At 39.6% G+C, this 21,805-nt stretch overlaps 1 protein-coding gene across 17 annotated transcripts in view; it reads left to right on the forward strand.

The window, feature by feature from the left end:
- The window catches only part of BICD1 (BICD cargo adaptor 1), a 174,251-nt gene that overhangs the window by 113,567 nt on the left and 38,879 nt on the right, over positions 1 to 21,805 (forward strand). For 11 of the 17 annotated variants that reach the window (XM_068662264.1, XM_068662284.1, XM_068662301.1 and 8 more), the window contains 3 exons: positions 7,519 to 7,671; positions 11,136 to 11,606; positions 17,322 to 18,416. In XM_068662264.1, coding sequence (XP_068518365.1) covers positions 7,519 to 7,671; positions 11,136 to 11,606; positions 17,322 to 18,416 — 1,719 coding nt within the window. The remainder of the gene's footprint in view (positions 1 to 7,518; positions 7,672 to 11,135; positions 11,607 to 17,321; positions 18,417 to 21,805) is intronic. The other 6 variants (XM_068662293.1, XM_068662273.1, XM_068662311.1 and 3 more) reach the window with 1 other exon arrangement.

Genomic DNA, 21,805 nt, shown 5'->3' on the forward strand with positions numbered 1-21,805 from the left:
TATGTATTTGTGGCTGAGCAGCAAGAATATCCAAAATAGAGATGGTACGTGTTCCTGTTTCCTACCTCCTGCTAGCACAAGTGTCTCTGTGTTCACCCTGCCAGCAGTAGCAGGGAGTAAATGCCATGAAAAACAACTTTGTTTTGCTTTTGGGGGTGGCTTGCTGCCCCCTGATCTGGCTGATGATGTGGAAGAGAGTGCTGGCCCAAGGGGGGCCAGGACCAGGAACAGCAGCTGTCCCACTGATGAGCTTAAACAGAGGAGCACAAATCCACACCCTGTTAGCACAACTTTTCATTTGATGGTCAGCCAGTGCCCCGTTGGGTCTAGAAGGAAATTTGGCACTTTGCACCTGACAGATGGCCTCTCAAAGGGATGGTGTAGCTGGCAGATGCCTCTCCCAAGTGATCTGCTCAGCTTTAGAACAAGCCCTGGGTTTCTTGACAAGCTTGAAAAGGCCTGTGTGAATCCTTTATCAAAAACCCTGCCTTGAGGCATTGTCATGTAGAATCACTTCTGTTGGGTTCCTTAATTGTGGCTAGAAAGTGACAACACTCATAGGAAAGTCTGTAATTGGGAAGAAAAAAAGGCTATGTAATCCAAAATGCCACAGAATGAATACACACACACCTTTTAAAAAAAATTACTTTTTTTTTTTTTTTCTGCGCAATTGATTTTTAATATCTTTATAATAGGACATACTCAGGGTATCTTTATAATAGGACATGCTCAGGCATGGGATAATTAGTGATGCAGAGTGGGCAACAGGGAGAGAGCAGGACTGGACTTTTGGCCGGGGGTGGTCCCTGGATGGCTGTGGTCCATTGGAACCAGTAGAAATTTGAAGACCAAAGTTGGTCTGAATGGGCTGTGGAAAGACTCTTGGTGGAGAGTCCTGCCTTGCCTGCTCTTGTTTTGTGGGATGCTGTTATGAGCCTGCTTCAAGGCCCAGGTATTTCATTTGTTCTTCGACCCAGCCAATGTGGCATTTAAAAACAAATACTCCCACTTATCAGAAATGTTTAATGCCACCAGAGCTGCAGGAGACAGGTAAGTAGCAGAATTTTAACTTGAAACAAAATGACCTCCACAATGTCTTTCTCACAGCAAAACTTTTTTATTCCAGCCAAATATTTTAGCATTTGCCATGTTCATGTTTAAATGCTCAACTTCATTCCACAGATATGTGAAAGAATCCTATGAACTGAACTGTGCTGTAACCCTGGAGTTTGGATTTCCTTGTACATTGGTTTAATACAATTTTGTTAAGTGAAGTTTATTTTTCTTTGAAGGAACTCTTAGGAATATTGCAACAGTGTTTGTTAAAGGTGCTGATATAAAATATGGAGTGCTACTAATGCAGTCAAGATCAAACCATTATTTTTCATGTGTTCACCAGATAAATATATATGATTAGATATTTATACTTCATTTATACAAAAGTCCTTAAAATATAATGTACCCCTGCTATGGAGAAGGAAAATTAAATGCCTAAATAATAAGAACATTTGTTAATTTTATATTTATATATATACTTATATATGAAAGTCAATAAAATAAGTATTTTATAAGGATTTATATGTAGGAGGGTTTAAAACATTGAATATTATTGGTTTCAAACTGTAGTGACTACATAAATGGGCCAATTAATTGCTTTTAATAGAAATTCACCTTAACTTCTTTAGATTTATCTATCCAATTAAACATGTTGAAAATCTCAGGCGGTGAAATTATTAGGTGGATTGTAAAACACTTTATTTAAAAGCCATTGCTGGTGAGGCAATTTGAAACATGCATTATCTTAATCTGCTTTCTATTCAACATACCGTAGCTAACAAACACTTTTTTTTTTTTAATCCTTGTTTTTTATAATGCTGTCATTGTGCAAGTAAATGCATAAGAGGGAAAGATTATAGGTACTTATTATTCTACAGATCTTGTTCACAATAGTATGTCTTTTTTTTTTTTTTTGAGGCTGCATAGTATATCAAAAGCTAAGGAAAATGTTTTAATATCAGAATCAAACATTTCAATTATTAGTGGTTTCTGCTCTCAGTTACTGTAGGAGAGGTGTTTGTGCTTTTAAAGTAATGTGCCAATACAGATGGTTAGATCATATATGATATTATGAACTCTAATAATGCCACCTGGATTAAATCTTTTGAAGGACGAAATGAGATAAATTCAGATTAAAAAGGAGGATGCAAACTTTTTACAGTAAAGAAAGTGAATCTCTGAAGTAATTTATTTTGGGATATAGAGGTACCTACATATTGAAAAGGAAGAACAAACATTTCTATAAGAGATGCTCTGTCTCTACTCTGCTAGGGTGTCTACATCTATGATTCATCAGCAGGATCAGGGCTTCAAAGTCTACACAAATGTCAGACCAGGAGAGACTAGGTCATCCACAAAATCGCATTGTATTTTTTGTTATCCTCTGAAACACTGAAAATATCATTCTTTCAGTTGAAAGTAAGTATTCCCGTATGTGCAGTAGAGAAACTGCAAGGCAAGTCTAGAGGACCTCATCCAGGGACTGAAAACAGTTGACAGTAAATAAAAGGAAAAATGGTCCTTGCTCTTCTGTTCCCCTTTTTGTCCTCTCTTCTCTCTGTCCGCTTCAGAATGAAAAATCAGGATGTGCCAGGGGCAAGCTGGGTATCTCTGGACGCCATTACTGGCTTTCCAACACTTTCAGATGCTTCATTGCCCTGTTGGTTCAGCCAGTGAAAGTTAACAAGACTACCTCTCTCCTTATTGCACAGCACTATTTTGATATCCTACCTGATAAAGCATTTTCTCTTTGTCCATTTTCTTGCTAGCTGGCGGTGCTGCTTGAAACCTCATGCTTTGCCTTTATCCAGGGTTTTCCAAAGCTACGCTTACCCCAATTCTCCTTGCCCCCTGTTGAGTAAGCTGAGTATAGACTCTTACTTTTTTGGAGAACCATTTCCTTTTGAGAGTGTGCAAGTCTGCAGAACTTTTCATGCCTGGTATGGCAAGTCCCTTTGTGGTTCTTTCCGTCTATAGGAAGGAGGAGGGACGGCTTTCCAGTGGTGTCCTCTCACTTCCTGCTATGCTGGGTAGAAGACATCTCTGTAGGATGCAGAAATAGACTTTCCTTTTCTTAAGGAAGATGAAAAAGTATCCACAATTCACATCAGAGGTTTCTAAATAGGAGGTGTAATTGAGCTTTAAAGTTTCTAAGTGTATATCCATATGAGGACCAGCTGAGGGAACTGGGGTTGTTTAGTCTGGAGCAGAGGAGGCTCAGGGGAGGCTCTTATTGCTCTCTACCTGAAAGGAAGTTGTGAGGAGCTGGGGATCAGCTTCTTCTTGCACATAACTAGCGATAGGACTAGAGGGAATGGCCTCACATTCTACCAGGAGAGGTTTAGGTTGTAAATCAGGAGAAATTTCTTCTCAGAAAGATTAGTTAGGCATTGGAATGAGTTGCCCAGTGAGGTGGTGGAGTTAACATCCCTAGGGGTGTTCAAGGAAAGGTTGGATGTGGTGCTTGGGGACATGGGTTAGTGGGTGATATTAGTGGTTGGGGAATGGTTGGACCAGATGATCTTGGAGGTCTCTTCCAACCTGAATGATTTTATGATTCTATTTGCTAGAAGCAATGAATCAAAGATAATTTAGAGTTTGATATTTTTTCCTCATTAATTTATTGTGAATTTATTTATGGTTTGATGTTGCCAAATAGATGCAAACAATACATGTAGCAAGAAGAAAAAATTATTTATAAATAGGGTTAGTTTTGTGATGGGATGATCCTGAAGGAAGACCCAAACCTGTTTTTTTGTCAAAGTTGTGCTGGTAGCCCTCTAAGCCATTTCCCCATGCAAAGTCAACCTGTTGGTAATTAAATTTGAACTCTATTAAACTTTATTTTCTACTATTTGCTTATTGTTATTTTTCCTAAAAAATGCACCTTTTATTTTCCTCTGCAAAGGAAAGTGAGACATATCAACAAACACATAAGATCATGGATATTAGTCTAAGCGTAAATTTTCTATTAGATTCAATTTACTGCTAGTGCAATAAAACTGTCATCAGATCGAATGAGATTTTGTACTGCATCAGCCATAACACAGCGACATTAAATCGGAAGTATATAATTTTTCCATTGTTCTCTTACTCATGAGTTATGAAAATTATAAAGTAACGCACAGTATCATGCTAATGCTTGCATTTTTTCCAGCAGATAAGTAGTGATTTTGTCAGGGTAGTTTGGGGCATCTAATTAGTTTCTGATTACATGGCTGTTTTGTAGGATGAAAAATAGCACAATTTACTGCAGTAAGGATCTGAAAGCTTTTCATGAAAATTTGCATGGAAAAATGTAGGGAAAAGCCCAAACATTAGCTCCCCAATTTTTGAACTGGAGCCCTCTGTCTTTCATTTCTCATGGTCTGTTCTGTTACATTAAACATGCATTGAATGATGTGATTGACATCTTCCACAATTACTGTTCACATATAATTAGATGCAATGCTGACAAGGACTCTGTTGTTAGCTATAGTTTCACAAAAAGGCCTTATCCTTTTTTCTTCCCCCCCCCCCCCCCCCCTTTTTTTTTTTTCCCTCTCGCTTTTCTGGCATGGGTCCATTAGAACCATTGCACTATGTTCTTCTGGTGACTAGGATCAAAAATAACTTCCAGACATTAAAATGTTACTCATGTGTCATCAGCTCCACCTCTTGGATTAAATTCGTTTTTATTTACAGATGCAGTAGTTCATAGGGGAATCCTCTCTGAAAGTGTAAAAACTACTGAGGCTGTGCCTTAGTAAAAGCACCCATATCAATTGCTCTGTCAACAGTTTCAACATTCAGTGCTTGATTACCAGTTAAGTTTAATTATGAATCATTTTACTGATTGGAGAATAAGTTGGGTCACATTGTCCTCTAGTGGTTCACATAGATAACTGCCCTGCTGAGAGACTTTTGCCTTGTGTTTTTATATCCTTTCCTGCTGTTCTCATACAAGTCCAAGTCACTTCCGAAGAGGGCTGATACAATAACCAAATAAAAATTGACACCTTAATGATGCAGTGTCAGTACAGCCAGATGTCTTCTATAACTGTGCATTGTCTGCTTGAGAAAAAAATATAATTAAAATATTTCAAAATAGCAGTAGACACTCATGAGAAGGTAATGCATTTAGCCAGAGCATTTGATGGAAATAAATATATGCTATTTACTGACAGTAACAAAGTATAATCTCAGCATGAGATATTTGTATAGATTGAAGAACAGCTTACCTGCACAAAACACACAGGGATTCCACATGAATGAAAGTAGAATGGGAGTCTGGCATCTCCTGTGGCTACTCACTTGTAAACTGTGACAACAGCAGGCTTTTGCCCCGTAATGTCAAAGCACTCACTGCCTTTCGTACAAAACGATGAAAGCAACTGAGCACTTCACAGCTGGGAATCTGCCAGCGTAATGCAGACAGAAGGAGAGATCTCGTAGCAGGGAAAATGATCACAGAATCATTAAGGTTGGAAAAGATCTCCAAGATCATCTGGTCCAACCATCCCCTACCACCGTTATTACCCACTAATCCATGTCTGCTTTTTCCATGATAAAATGCACTTTCCGTTAGAGAATATTTCATCATCTTTTCAAAGTAAGATGAGTTTTTGTCCCCTGTGACAGAGCAATGCTGCAGGCAGAGCTAGGGCAGGCAGGCAGGCAAGGAAAGGATGCTCTGACCAGCAACTCTCCTCTTCTATCCTTTTGAAGAGGCCTTCCTTTTGAAGACTGAATTTGATGGCAAACACCAGGGAACTGCAAAATACCTTGTTTATACCTAACATGGCGGAGCTGTGCATTCAGTGTTGCCCACCACCAGCCTCAGTCCTGCCCATGTCCCCACACCTAAAAGCATAAGTAAACACTGCCGCTGCAGATGCACTGACAGAAACAACGTATATGAAAACAGCTCTGTGGTATAAAAAGCCTTCACCTTGTGAAATAAGCTGTGGTGCCATTTCTACAGTTCATTCATGAATTTACTAGAAAGTGAGGGATGCAAGAATATTTGCAAAGAGTTACTTTTATCTCATGCTCTGTCACTCTTTTGCCACTGGGGATCTTTTAAACCAAAGGCATGTTTCTAGTTAAGAAATCACATTGATTATTTTTTTTACACAGCTGCCAGAGTGGGGATGATGATTTTTTTTATTTTTCTTTAACAAAAAGGCTTCATTGTAAAGAGTCACCTTAATAACTCTTTTTTGTTTCATGCTTTGTAGTGTTATTTCCCAGGATTTTATTACCATTTATTTAAGTTAGATGCTAAGCAAAACTCCATTTATCATGAATTCAGACCACGTGGGTTTATCTCTAAGTACTAGAGGGTCAGCTGCAGAGATGGATATATTCAGAGCTCACTGACTACAATTTCTGCTGTAATGATTTCTTAAACATTCCACATTTTCAGGTGGATATAAAGCTGCATATATAGCCCTCCCTCCACACAGAAACCTTTTAAAGAAACCTGTTACTGCTTCCCCCACGTGTTCTTTATTGCACCCCAGCAGAGAGGAGGCCCTGCCCCATCATTAGAGACCCAGCAGTATTTCCCTCCAGGAGCTCTGCAGCGGTGCTCAGTTACTGCTGGAAGCAGGAGAAAGCTGTGACCAATTACACCTGTTTCTATTGATCAGGAAAATCCAGGCTGCTCATCACAGCAGAGGGGCACATTGCTCCTACTCGCTGTGTCAGTCACTGTTCTCCTCCAGCTGTATTAACTCCACCTTCCCACAGTGCTTTCTTATCAGGGTTATGTCAGCAGATTCAGGGGGCTTTCCAGAACATCCTGACCCTTGATATAAAAAACACTCAGGTTTGGAATCTGTTGGAAATGATTTTTGGTGCAACCGATCCCTCATGACCTCTCGTGAGGCTGTCCAGGAACCACATTTGCTAATGGGAAAATGAAAGTGGTGACCTTGTGTGTTCCTAGGCCCTGCAAGTAAAGTCCTGTCCCACACACCAAGGCTTTTGTCAGTTTTGGACGATTGCTTTCCAGCAGGCTGCATGGCAAGTCCCCCACCTGCCCATGCTGCTGATACGAGCGAGCAAGTAACAGATGTCTCTGCAGAATAGATGCTGTAATTCACTGCTTGCTGTATGAATGTAGAGAGCATCTTTTGGTGGAAAACAGGTGGTAATTTTATTTAGATCCAACTGTATCACTGAGCAATAAAACTAATGAGATGATAAAGCCTTGCCAGGCTTCCCATTTCAATAAACATCTAATCTTGAAATTGTTTTAATCAAGCTTCCTTATCAGATGTTCTCATTACTGTGCTGCCGGCACACACCTGAAAGTATCGCTTTGCCTCAGTTCAAAGGGTGATGCTGTTTTAACTTGGACTCTTAAATCCTTTCTATTTCAGGATTAATTTTTTTGTGTGGCCTTTTCCAAAGGCAGTGTGTATCGTTAAAGAGGCTGTGCACAAATGGTAACGTGCTTGCTTTTTCTCTCACCAGAATAATGAAATGGTAGAACTGCAGAGGATACGAATGAAAGATGAAATTCGAGAGTACAAATTTCGAGAGGCGAGGCTCCTGCAGGACTACACTGAACTTGAAGAAGAAAATATCACTTTGCAGAAGCTGGTGTCCACTCTGAAACAGAACCAAGTAAGCACTGGGAGACTCTAGGTGCTGTGCTGGAAAATGACGGCATTTTCTCAGGTTTCCATGATGTGATCAAGCAGAACACTTTGATAGAAGTTTCTTTGTGTGTGTATATGTATTGGTATTTTTTAGGTGGATTTTTGCTAGATGTTTATTCCGTAACAGTGTTACTGGCTGTTTTTTACATAAGGGGTGGCCCTTACCTCAGTTTTGGGAAAATCCTGAAGGACTGTTTCTGCACAGAACTTTGTAATAGTGGGATAATGATTGCTATATCCATGATTGCATCTTTTCCCTTTCTGTGTTTCCTCCCCTCCCTCCCTGCACACTGACCTCCATGCCGAGCAGCAGGAGCAGGTCAGCCCTCCGTTTCCTCTTGCTTTGTTTCCTGTGTTCCTTTTCCATGTCTGAAGTGGAGAAAAGAGGAAATAATCTTTTACCTGTTCTCCTTTTTCTTTCTTTTCACTGGGTTTTCCTGTACCAGTGCTGCTCTCTGCTCAGCAATGCTAACCTGCACGTTTGGCATGCTCCAAAAATAGGCAAAGGGGTGTCAGGTGCTCCTAGTTTCTTTTATGTTTTCCCTGTGGCAGTGACATGCAGCTGACAGCAAGGCAGCATGCTGTAATTCTCACTGCAGTGCAGAATGTTCCCCCAGGAGCTGGTAAATCACAGCCCTTTACATCCAGATGCAAACAGTGGTCGGGTCTGTCCTCTTGCGTTTACAAAAGTACAGTTTCCTTTGCCTCCGGATATAAAAACTGCAGAGGAAGTCATCAGGCACACAGTTGTCTTTTAAACTGAATGAAAGAGATTTGTTCTAATGTCAGAAAACTGAGCTTGCCATGATAAATAAGTACGTATCCAATCTGGATGATGAAACAGTTTCTTTTAGACACTTCCCACACCAGCATAACATCGTGCTCTGTAACAGCATTTCCCCAACTTCCAGCAGATTGCAGTAGTACTGCTTTGCAGACCTTGTTTTATATCCTAGGCTGTGTAATGGTTCATTTATCAAATAGCCAAGACGGGCAGTTTCTGACAGCAGTCCGTTAGTAAGGCTGCCTTATTCCAGCAGGAATATGCAGCACTATTTCATCTGTCTTTGCTGTTCTACCCCAGTAGCACAAATGGAATTGAAGCTTGTAGAACAATGGAGCAGTGCTGCAGAGAATGCACAATTAATGCAAGTTGGTGTCATTCCCTTATTTCACACTCTGAAACTGAATTTCTAGCAGATCATCTTTATGTCAGAGTTACTTAACAAGCCAGCAAATTTTGCCTTTGAGGAATATATTTTTTCCACATCAACCTCATAGGAGGCATCTTCACAGGAAAAATAAACATAAATACCCCTTTAAGGACCATCATAGTTTCCCCCAGAAGAAAATCTGTTTACCAGTGTTTTTATTTGTCATAGTATATCATTCTTAATGGAATCAAATGCTGGCACTCTGGGGAGAGAAAAAGCATTGCCACATTTTGAATGACATAAAAAGTCAGTCATTTTGTATCACATACCCACGCACATGTGATTCCAAAACCAATTTTAATCTACAAGATAAAATATCAAGAGCATTTTATATTTTACTACTCTAATTTACAAAACCATATGTTACAAGTATTGGTGAGAAACTGTCATCATTTTTGTAGCTTTTGTAAGCAAGAATCCATGGTTACTGTATGGATAATGTAGAACTCTGGTTTTCATATGGACTTAAAATGGAAAAATGGAAGATGTGTGTTTTTTGTTGTTGTTGCTGTTTGTTGTTTTTTTTCTTTCCCTCCAAGTCTTTAAGTTATAAACATAGATACTTGTTTGGATTTAATATTTATATATATATTTAGATGAACATCTTTCTACAATCACAGAAGATACCTCGTACGTAAATGGAAATTTCAAAATACTACAGATTTTTCTTTTCTCTCAGTATAACTTGGAAACTTTCTTTGTTGTTCAATATTTTTTTCATTCTCTGGATTTGAAGATTAGTACTTTGATTTTTAAGCTTGCCTTTCCAAAAGCTTATGAGTACAAGAAGTTTGATAGGTTGATAAATATTCTACTCCAAAAGGAATAGCTAATGTTTCTGTATTCACCAGAATCTTATAGTTTGTTTAAAAACATACATACATACATATATCAAATGAAAAATACTTTAGACAATGGCTTAAAATTGCACATAGTAATGCATATTCATTTGAATTAGAAATATCTCAAATGAAAAGTTTTTTTTTTAATATTTTTATTTTTATAGAAGCATGAAAGTTCAGGGTTCTTTTCCTTCTTTGCTAAACCATCAAATTATTTCACCCAATACAGGGAATTTCAGGGAATTTTTGGCATTTAGAAATGAAATGGTGGATGACTAAATGGTTACAATTAAACTAAAAATCTAAGTATGATCATTTTTATCAGTCTTCCTTTTCAATGCTGTGGGATTTTTTTAGCAGTGAAAAGGAAGATGAGGAGGGCCAGCAAGGGAAGATGTGCCACTCTGGGGAACTTCTGCACTGTCTTTACATTGCTGAGCAACTGGTTTCAAGCTAGAATTGGTTTTCTGTAGGCTTTGCTTCTTTTTAGGTGCAGTAGAGAGGACTGCACTTTTGTTGTGGGAGATGTCAGAGTTGCCTTTAAGAAGAGAGATGATTACCTCAGCCCACACTGCACGTAAATACACTGATAAAATCCTGCAATGTGTGTGGGGCTGTCAAAGGCAAAGGACCATGAGTCCTTCCAGGGCTGGTGCAGCAGTGCCAGGTCAGTGGTGGAAGTGTTTCAGGCAACAACAGGTTGCCACGTGCTCCAAAATGGCATCCCTACACACAGTTCAAGGACTGTGTGGCTGAATGTGCTACAGTTTAGGCATCTCAGAGTTTAAAGTGATTGTGTGAATAGCAAGATATCCAATTTTTAAAATTAAATGCTTTTTGAATAAAGAAGAACATGTAACACAGAGAAGAGTTGAGTCTCTCCTGCAGTTTCTGCTCCTTCCATCAATATTTTTGAACACTGCTGAGACACCAAGGTACTTTAGAATATCCATGCCTGAGTGACTTTACATCTGGTAAAAATTTAGATATGCAGTAATCTTTGGAATATTTGTAATTAATAAATCAGCCTATATTAACCTGAGATCTCTTTGTACCATGATATACCAACATTGCTAATGGTAATTCGTAATAAATCGATGGTTACCATCACACCTGCTACTAAACAGCTTTCTTTCCATGAAATACATTGTTTATTGTCATAAGTTATTTGGGAAAAGGTGTAACATTTCCTGTTCCATACCTGCCATAAAAAGTGAGCAGTTGAGTCTTCAACAGAGAAAGCTGCACTTGTGTTTTCTGTGCAGACATTTCTTTGCAGCTGCAGGCAATGCCTGGTATTTAACATTATATTTTCTGTAGTACCTATTTCAATAAGGCTGATAAATGGCAGGTTTTCATGACTCAAGTTTTAGTATTATGAATGTTCTTTGTCTTGTCTAATTCAGGTTGAATATGAAGGCTTAAAGCATGAGATTAAACGATTTGAGGAGGAGACAGTGTTGCTTAACAGTCAGCTAGAAGACGCCATCCGGCTGAAGGAGATAGCTGAACATCAGCTGGAGGAAGCCTTGGAAACTTTAAAAAATGAAAGGGAGCAAAAGAACAATCTGAGAAAGGAACTCTCCCAGTATATCAACCTCAATGATAGTATGTATAATAACCATATTAATATATCAGTAGATGGATTAAAGTTTGCAGAGGATGCGAGCGAGCCCAACAATGATGACAAAATGAATGGACATATCCATGGGCCTCTTGTGAAACTCAATGGTGACTACCGAACTCCCACGGGTAGGAAAGGAGAATCTCTGCACCCCGTCTCTGACCTCTTCAGTGAGCTCAACATATCAGAAATACAGAAACTGAAGCAGCAACTCATGCAGGTAAGAGTTTAATTTAATGTCCTAAAACTCGTGGGCACACATCATATGGACCCAGGTGCCAGTTTTTGCATTGACCTCAACTTCCCCCAATGTTGTTCTCGACCATTTCTACTTCGGTGTTTCTCCATATTCAGATTTTGCTAGAAATAACCTTAGAGGAAAGAATAACTGTCTGTGCACAGTCAGCATCATCTGAGCTGATGTTTACTGGGAAGAGTAGAAAGGGACTTAGTTCCTGTAGTTGCAGGTGGCTAGATTCTCTTTTCCTGGTTTAATAATGGGAAATATTACTGAGATTGCAAGTAGAATAACGTCCTCTTCAGTATGACCAAAGTTATCCTGGAAAGAAAAAAAAAAAGTGAAATACAGGTAGATTTGATTATGATCCTTGCAAGTCAGAGTTTTTTTTTTGCCATTAAACTGAGCATGCAACCAGGACAGAACAAAAGGGGAGAAACATTCCTCTTAATACCTCTGTACTCACAGAGCATCTGAGGTGCCACACAATGGCCTTGTCCATGTGGGCAGTACCAGCAGATGAATAGGTGAGTGCACGTGGATCATTTATTTTCAATTTAACCAGGCTCAGCCCAGCCATAACCAGAATAGGAGCTTGGGGTGTGATGCAAATTAAAACTCAAGCTGATAGCCCAGAGCTGACATTACCTTAGAAAGGAGTACAGTGCAACACAGTGAAGGGGTTCCTCTGTCCAAGCTGTTGAGCATCAGCTCTGCCAAAAGAGCTTGAAAGGTTTTGGCACCTTCAAAGAAACATACCGCATTTTCTAGCTGTGGGATGACAAAGAGGGTCTCTCCTAAAGAAATATCTGCTTACAACGTAAAAGGTGATTTGGAGGTAAAGTTGAGCAAATCCAATTTTCAGCTCTGGCTGGAGAAGAATAAATCCCCATGAGTTTGTCCTGTATTCACTGAAGTGTTAATTGTTTTATTTACTTAATTGCCAAACTCACTGTGGGAAGTTTTGATCTGAGCTACGACAAGGAAAATGTTAATGGCATCTAGTACAGTTTACTTTGATGCAAAATATACATATTTTAGCCAGAAAAGCTTGAAATTTGGAATTTTATTTCTGTGAAAAATTCTGGTAGAGACTCTTCCAGTATTAAAATAGAAACAGCATGTATATTTTGCTTCTACATATGTATTATATGCAAGTTGTGATTTTATTCAGAAACACAATGTTAAGAAAAAATACCTGGTTTCAGAAAAACGTGCTTTGATATGTTCATATTTTAATATACAGTTTAACTATTTTCAAGCATAATTTACAATGAAGAGTATGCAATAAAAATATGAAGTGAAAGCTGTTGGGAAATTAAAAAACAAGGTTGTTTGGCTGAGTCTTTTCTTGATTATATTAAATATTAAGCTTGTTGAATCAGCAGGCTTCTACTTGAAAGGTACTGTAAATGTGTTTATAATCTCTGATTTTAGCATTACTTACTTCTTTTACACTCCTTAAACAAAGAGTCAGCTTTCTGACAGTCACTACCTGCTAGCTGTCCATCTTAGGACTGTAGAAGGACCCTAGAAGATAAATCTAACCGTTTTTTGGTCACAGTGGCTTCTTTGGGCTCCAGCAGCTCATGGAAATAGCCTCCGTTTTTTTTCAGTGTTCTAGTGATGTTAAAAGGTTTGAAAAAGGGAGACTGTCCCTAGCTGGAAACCTCTTTTCTTTAGATACTCTTGGAAGGCTTACTACAAACTGCTGATGTGTCCTCTTTTTAAAGCAATCAGCTTCTCTGTTTCATTGTATCAGCGCACCCTGGGTCACACGAATTAACTGTGAAAAATTCCATCAAAAGTTTTTCCTCATGGTAAGAGGGAGATTTAATTGGGTTCAAACTGACAAAAGGTAATTCTTCAGTGAAATTGGATTTTTTCTCCTCAGCAGTGTCTTTGCCATGTGGTGTTCATACAGTCATGTCTCAGTATTTGGTACATGCTCCTCTTCTTTACTCAGAAGAAGTTTATACCATGACAGTGCTGAAAGAACTGACCCTCTCCTTAGGAAGCATTGTTGTCTATAGGACAGTGGGCTTCTTCTTTGAGAGAATCAAATTCAGATTTGCCATTTTGTGCATGTGTGTGGCAAGTTTTCGTAGTCTTCTATCTCAAACAGAAGCCTGGACCAAAAAAGTTAGCATGACAGATAAAGATCCTTTTGCAACTTCGCAAATTCTAAAGATGCTGATTCTCCGTGATCTGTGCTGGTCCCTAGAAGAGATTCAATTGCAAGTGAAAACTTTCCGTCTTTTAAATCCACTAGATAATAAATGTTTTGATGAAAATTCTCATATTCCATTTGCTCAAGGCTTTCTGTTCTGCTTTCACTTTTCTTGTCCAGTGGGAAGAATTATCCATCCCAGTTTTAAAGCCTAGGACTCCTCTCTTCCTGCTGCTTTCCTGATTGCCAAGGCCAACATTATAAACCTTAGATTAAGCTTGCTTTTAAAAAAGAAAAAGTGTCAGTCAGCCCAGATTCTGACACTCCTCCAGTTGCCTGTTACTCTCTGACAAAAATGATGTGTATGAGATTCAATGTTCTTGACATGAGTTCTCGTTTTCATTTATTCCAGTCTCACCAGGAATTGGTCACTGATGTTCTCATGTTATTTTTTTTTTTAAAGTTAAACAGCAATGCTATAATTGGCTTCCATAACTGCGAACTATAAAACAAATCGGGAAGGAAAACTTCTCAAACTGAAATCTTTGAAATGAAGGAAGGATACACTTCAAAATGGGTTCAAATACTTTTGAATTGCTTTTATTTTCATTTTAAGATAATGACAAGGATCCTTTCCACAGCTACTAATTTCATCATAAAAAAACAAACAAAACCAAACAAAAACAGATGGAAGAAGAGCAGCCTATTCCCAAACATTTGTTCTGTGTGGAAAAAAGACTATTGTCTAGAACAATAAATGTAACTACTGTCCTTAGAAACAGCAGAGTTGTTAATATTCAGAAGGTGCACTGTGGGCTCAGTTGGGGCTTCATTTTTTATCCCTGGAAGTAGGAGCACGTATTTATCTTCAGGCAGAAGTGGATTAATGTCATCCATTATTACTGAACTAGAATGAGTAAAATTCAGTAGATCCGTGTATTTCATTTTACTTACTGTACAAGGTGGTGTATGGGCTTTAAATTTGCATGTTTTCTCTGGAAACAATCCTTCCTATTTTAAAGAAGTATTTGTTTCCAGACCCCATTTATGTTTAGCAGAAGAATGATCGTAAATGATCCCTATTAGCTCTGTTGCAGTTTTTCTTCATTATAGAATATGACAGCTGAGGTCAATAATCTGGTAGGACTCTGATAAATTTAAGCAGACACTGAAACAGTGCTTCTTTAGCACCAAGTTTTTTTTGTTTGTTTGTTTGTTTTTGTTTTTAATGTAAGAAAGAACTCTTTGGGTGTTAATTTTTACAGTGGTGGAATCCACTGTTAATTGCCTGCTTCCACGTGAACATACCCACCCACACATGTGGACACATATGCTTTAAAAAGCCAACCGTCTTTGCTGCGCGCATCATTATCCATGCTTCTTCCTACCATAAGGTGAGATGGTCCTTTAAATTACCAGAAGCTCACATGTATCTCTCCTTACCAGGCTGAAGGAATAAATACCTCCATTAGCTGGTGAGGATAATGTAATTAACACTGCAGCCTGCTGTGCCAGGTGGTAGCAACTAGAGTTCAGCTGAGAGCTGCCAGGGAGAGCAGACCTCAGGCAGACTACTCAGTGGAAAATTCATAGGGAAGATAATGAAAATGCTTTTGCTGGTAGCTCTGTGTTGGTCCCCAGGATAGGCCTGGCAGGGAAATCTGCACAGAGCCATCACTGTTTAAGAAAATGACTCGGCAGGAGGGAGGACTGTGCTGTTTTGTGTTTTCTCTCAGTAAACCAGATGCTCAACAAGAGTGGGATGACACCAGTGGTGAGCTGCACGACAGGCTAAAGGCAGACTGGCATGGCAACTCAGGAACAGCTGTACCACTGTACTCATTGCATTCAGCTGTCCTCTTCTGCATTACAGCACAGGCTATGTAGTGCCTAAATGGCACTTCCTATATTTAAGGAGACAGATTTTTCTTGGGTCATAAAATAATGATGATGCTTTTTTTTTTTTCTTCTTGAGTCATCAGTCACCTGCACACAAGAAAACTAGGACGACTATTTAAATGTTTTTAACGTGGCTTCTATTTTTAATCTTACGGTCTTTGCCTGCGATCGATTGCAAGTTATAATTGAGGCAATGTTTTGAAAGCTTTTCTGTAAAGCCAGGGGATCATCATATGCCTTAGTAACCCTAGTATTTTTGAGCAGCAGCTACTGCTCAGAAGCCCCATTATGAGATAACAAGAGTCTGAACCACTGTTTCAAACGTTTTGTGAGACAACATTAATAAGCTCAAAGTCTCTAAAAGGCTTTTCTTTTCCATCAGTGAGTTTCATGGTGGCTGCTTTGACTCTTCCAAACACTACCTGGGGAGATACTGATAGGGAAGGCAATGCTTTTTTGAAGGGTCTTTCAGAACTGACAGCTTTGAATTCTCTGAATTAGTAATTCAGTCACGCACAATGGGAGTGTGGAACATGATGTCTTTGCACGTCTAAATACTGGGCTGAGATACTGCAGCAGAGTAAGAGCAGTCAGCCTGATAGGCTCCAGATCCTGCTGCAAAGGCCACGAGAGTGAGAATCATGCCATGCCCCTGTGCCTTCCTCTGCTTCCCAATTCACAGCTCAGAACAGGATGAAGGCAAAAAAGAAAAAGTTGGAACATTACACTAAAATTTGAAATGAGAATCATTCAGGTGTGTTATGAGCAGTGAATATCTGAGCAGATATTTCTTGTTCGCTTGAAGATGCTGTGCTTTAAAACTTCAAGAAGAGTCCTCTAGGACCTCTTCCACTTTTCAATATCCACATTTCTCTGTGGCTATTCAGAAAGGAACTTAATAGGTCAGAACCAGTGGTTTGTTAATTATACTGCAAATACCACTTTTTCTGCATTATCCTTAAAAGGATGGATTTTGCTTTCCTTGAAGTGCTGGGGAATGGGGCTTCCTATGAGCTTCATGTGTTCAGGCTCCTGATCTGCGTTGTATTCACACATGGTGGGTTATTTGATCTAATTTGTGGAAATGTACACAGCCATTTGTTTACTGTATTTGCATTCAGTGATCAAGCCCTCCTTTATGAAAATTTGCAACAGTCCAAAGATATAAATAAAAATTGTGGAGAATGGTAAAGCTATTCACAGAAAATGTGAATTTAAACTGCGTTGGGAGATGTGTATGTATCAGTGTAACATGTTATAGTTGACAGTGATGCAGTTATGCCTATTAAAATTCAGGGAGCATATGTCTTGATAAATCCAGTATTATCACGCTAGCTGACTATGCACTTAGGGCTTGGGCACTAATTCTTCCGTGGGCAATGTGTGAGATACTGCATATGGCAGCAGAAGCTGGGACTTCATAATCCTCTACAAGTTACACATATCTCTTTGATTTAATTTCATGGCTTAGGGATATATGGGTTGAGTCTTTTGGAAGCCCTCAGGTTGCATATGCAGAGTGGGGGAATGGAAGTGATGAACACGATTGGCTGAGTTTGGCGTTCAGCAGAAAAGCATGGGTAGGATCAGATGCCAGGTGTCTGTGTCTAACTTTGACTCTGTTGCAGGTGGAGAGAGAGAAGGCAATTCTCCTGGCCAACCTGCAAGAGTCTCAGACACAGCTGGAGCACACAAAGGGAGCCCTGACCGAGCAACATGAGCGAGTCCACAGGCTCACGGAACACGTCAATGCCATGAGGGGGCTGCAAAGCAACAAGGAGCTAAAAGCAGAGCATGACTGTGAGAAGGGCCGAGATCCTGGCGAGGAAGCACATGACTATGAAGTGGACATCAATGGCTTGGAGATTCTAGAATGTAAATACAAAGTAGCTGTTACAGAGGTGATAGACCTTAAAGCAGAAATCAAAGCCTTAAAGGAGAAATATAATAAACATGTGGAAAACTACACTGAAGAGAAGGCCAAGTATGAGAGCAGAATCCAGACGTATGATGAACAGGTGACAACCCTGGAGAAGTCGACCAAGGAAAGCCAGGAAAAAATGGTCCACATGGAAAAGGAATTACAAAGGATGACAAGCATAGCGAATGAAAACCACAATACCCTCAACACCGCCCAGGATGAGCTGGTGACGTTTAGTGAAGAACTGGCTCAGCTCTACCATCATGTCTGCCTGTGCAACAACGAGACACCAAACAGGGTTATGTTGGACTATTACAGGCAAAGCAGAGTCACCCGCAGTGGCAGCCTGAAAGGACCAGATGACCCTCGAGGTCTCCTTTCCCCGCGACTTGCTAGAAGGGGAATGGCATCGCCCGTAGAAGCCAGGACCCCAACCGAGCAGGTGACAAAAGAGGCCATGGAGCCTGGCAAGGAGCAGAGCCCAACTAAAACACCTACAATTTCCCCTGTCATCACAGCCCCTCCTTCCTCCCCTGTCTCCGATACCAGTGACATTCGCAAAGAGCCGATGAACATCTACAACCTCAATGCCATAATAAGGGACCAAATCAAGCACTTGCAGAAGGCTGTAGACCGGTCGCTGCAGCTGTCGCGCCAGCGTGCTGCAGCTCGGGAGCTGGCACCCATGATTGACAAAGACAAGGAGGCCTTAATGGAAGAGATACTGAAGCTGAAATCCCTCCTGAGTACCAAGCGGGAGCAGATAGCAACCCTGAGAGCAGTGCTGAAAGCCAACAAGCAGGTAAGGTGCCAAAAAGAGAGCCGGCTAGGAGTGCCTGTTATTTATACAGGTCACTTGCAAGCTTATCCATCAGTATTTCAGGGGGAGAGATTTTACTGAGCCTCTCAATCACAGTGATGGCAGGCCTTTCTTATCTACCACCCCACCTCCTCTCTAAGCTCTCCACCTCTGCTTTTTTCCAGCACCCACCATTAAATAAGGGCTCAGGCAGCAGAGAGAGGGAGGGAAAAGCAGAGGAGAGAGATGGGGAGGGATCCACTACAGTCAAGCACCTCAGCAACTTTAAGGAAATTAAATTAAAAAACAGAAAGCTAAAGCACTCTTCTTGAAGAGAATGGCAGGTGTAAGAGTGCAAGCAGTCACCTTGGATTGTATAGAGCAGGGCATTTTTGTGATAAAACACCAGGTGAAATGCTGGGTTATTTTATTTACAGGTAATTGGATTTTAAAAAAAACAAAACAAAACATATATATTATTCTTATAACTTCTCCTGCTATTGTAACATTTTTTATCCTTTATAATATAAAATTTTTGGTTTGTTTAGGGCAGGGCACGCTGCTTACTCACATTCAATGCCATCAACCACACCATCAGATCCCTTTTTGCAGGGGTGCTCTCTAGCCTCTCATCCCCCAGTCTGTACGTATACCCAGGGTTGCCCCTTCCCAGGTGCAGAATCTGGCACTTGCTCTTGTTAAACTTCGTATTGTTGGTGATTACCCATCTCTCTAGTTTGTCCAGATCTCTCTGTAAGGCCTCTCTACCCTTGATGGAGTCAGAAGCTCATCTCAATTTAGTATCATCTGGAAACTTACTCAGTACATCTTCTAGTTCTACATTTAACTCATTCATGAAAACATTCGAGAGAACTGGCCCCAAAATGGAGCCCTGTGGAATCCCACTAGTGGCCGGCCACCAGTCTCATGTAACCCCATTTACTTACAACTCTTGAAGCCTGATCCATCAGCCAATTGGTCACCTATTACGTTATGTTTTTATCTAGCTGTATGCTGGACATTTTGTCCAGAAGGATACTGTGAGAAACAGTATCAAAAGCTTTACTGGAATCCAAAAAGATTACATAACTGGCTTCCCTTGGTCAACTAGATGGGTGACCTTGTCATAAAAGGAAATTAAGTTCATTAAACAGGACCTTACCCTCATGAACCCGCCTTGGCTGTGGCCAGTGACCACATTGTCCTTCAGGTGTTTTTCAATAACTACCAGAATAATTTTCTCCATAATTTTGCCAGGCAGCGAAGTGAAACTGACAGGCCTGTAATTATCAGGGTCTTACCATCAAATCATCAAACCCGCTTTATTTTTGATGTTATACTGATGTAAATAGGCTGAGAATTGCGGCATTCTATATTAAATGCCAAAAGAGGACTGCATAATGGTGTGTTTTTCAAGAATACTCACAATATTTTTGCATGGTATATCCTCCCAAACCCCTTGTATCTGATAGATTCTGGGTCTGAAAATATTTTAAGAAGTTAAATTTGAACATGCAAACAGTTCTATTTATTTCAGATAGTCCTCTTATGCACAGAATTACATGTGAATGCAAGACTCTGCAGGGACAGAGTATCCAGATTGCCCAGGACTTTTCTCATCTTAAAGTTGTGTAGTAATAACCACATGGGGGCATAAATCCTGGTTAATAGCTTGGGATTCTATTCTGTGATGATAATGATAGGATTTCAGTATTAAAATTCCCAGAAGTTGATGAATCTGAAGTTAAAGTTTGAAAATTAATTGATGATTGGATCTGCAACTGTATCTCTAGGTACTGGGGGTTTTTAAATTGCATCTATATTTCAGTATATATTGAGTCATTTATACCATGCACACCCACCCCCCCATACAACACATGTTAAATATTAATTGGAGTAATTAAGTACTATCCTTAGCTAAGTAATAATAGCTCTGAGCAATTACATGAGGATTTTCCATGTAATTAAGATGTAATTGAAGTACATCTTTAGATACCAAAACAAAGATTATTTTTTTTTTACAGTAGCATAGACCTATCATTTATTTTAATCTAGCTCAATCTTTCTAAAGATTTTTTTTTCTTTAAATTACTGTCAGAAGTAACACATCATCGTGAAGTGTGCTCACTGAAATGGGAAAGATAGATTTGCTGTGTAAGAAGGTGCTATCAGCTAAACTTTTCTTTGTTGGGTAACAGCATAAATGTCGGTAGCTATTCAACTGGGTATCAACTCTTGTAATGCAAACCAAATACCGATATCCTCAAACTTTCAAGTTGAAAGGTGTAATAATATAAAAGGGGTTAATAAATTTAAAGTTAGAGAGATGTGGGTTGAGTTAATTGTGGTGTAGCAGTACTGCCATTCTGCCACTCTGACGATGAGTGTATCCCAAGGACAAAAAGCAGCCAAAAACACATCTCATGTTCAGAAAACATAAGTCAAGATTCATCCCCTTGAGTTCTTCCTCTCCAAAATAGTAAGTTTCTAAGCAGCAAAAGGTTGGGGATATTTTCCTCTCTGGGTTCAATTTAGATAAGCCTACAGAGGACATCTGAATCAGTTTTTTTCATTTTCTCTAAAACCACAAAAGTTCATATTGCAATTTATTAAAAACATCCCTTGAGACCTAATGAAGCTGATGTTGACATGCAGTGATGTCTTTTCATCCTGTACATCGTACTCTGAGATACTTAAGGTGATTTTTATTTTTTTAATAATTTTGGAAGGCAAAATTAGCACAATCGAATGCACTGGAAAAAAAATTACAAGATCTGGCCTTTTTAGAGCATCCCAACATTCAAATCCTGGGGGCAGATCAGCAGCCGGGCCCTGGGAATTTGGGGCTGGATTTCAGTAATGGAGTTACACCCTTTATTGGGGAAGCACTGGTGCTATCTAGTGACCACCAGAAGTATTGCAACATTCCATTAAAAATGTACAGCTTTCCTTTTCCTGGCCATACATTTCTTTGTAGTGTGCTAACATCCTCTGTTATCCAGGTACAGGGACAGACAGCTCACTGGAAGAAAAAAAAAAAAAAAAAAAAAAAAGAACAAACTTGAACTGTGTTCACTTCTCCTACCAGGAAATTACCTGACTACAGGAAATTACCTGACTGCAGGAAAGCACTGAAGGAATCTCTGTTTCTTGCTCCTTCTGTTGCAATGGTCTGGGCACTCTGGCAGTGCAGTTACAGCTTTTAAATCTCTAACAACATGCAATAAATGTGTTTGAACCTGATAAGCTATTGCCTAGCTTTCTGCATTTGACAATCTCTGATGCTAAAGTCTTTCTTTTTAATCTAGCTGTGTTTTCTTTAGTAATATTTTCACATCAGCATTTTAGCATTAGGCTGGGCCAGAAATAGAAGACACCAAACATTGAAAGAT

Source organism: Anas acuta, chromosome 1 (assembly GCF_963932015.1).
Source record: "Anas acuta chromosome 1, bAnaAcu1.1, whole genome shotgun sequence".
Taxonomy (NCBI): domain Eukaryota; kingdom Metazoa; phylum Chordata; class Aves; order Anseriformes; family Anatidae; genus Anas; species Anas acuta.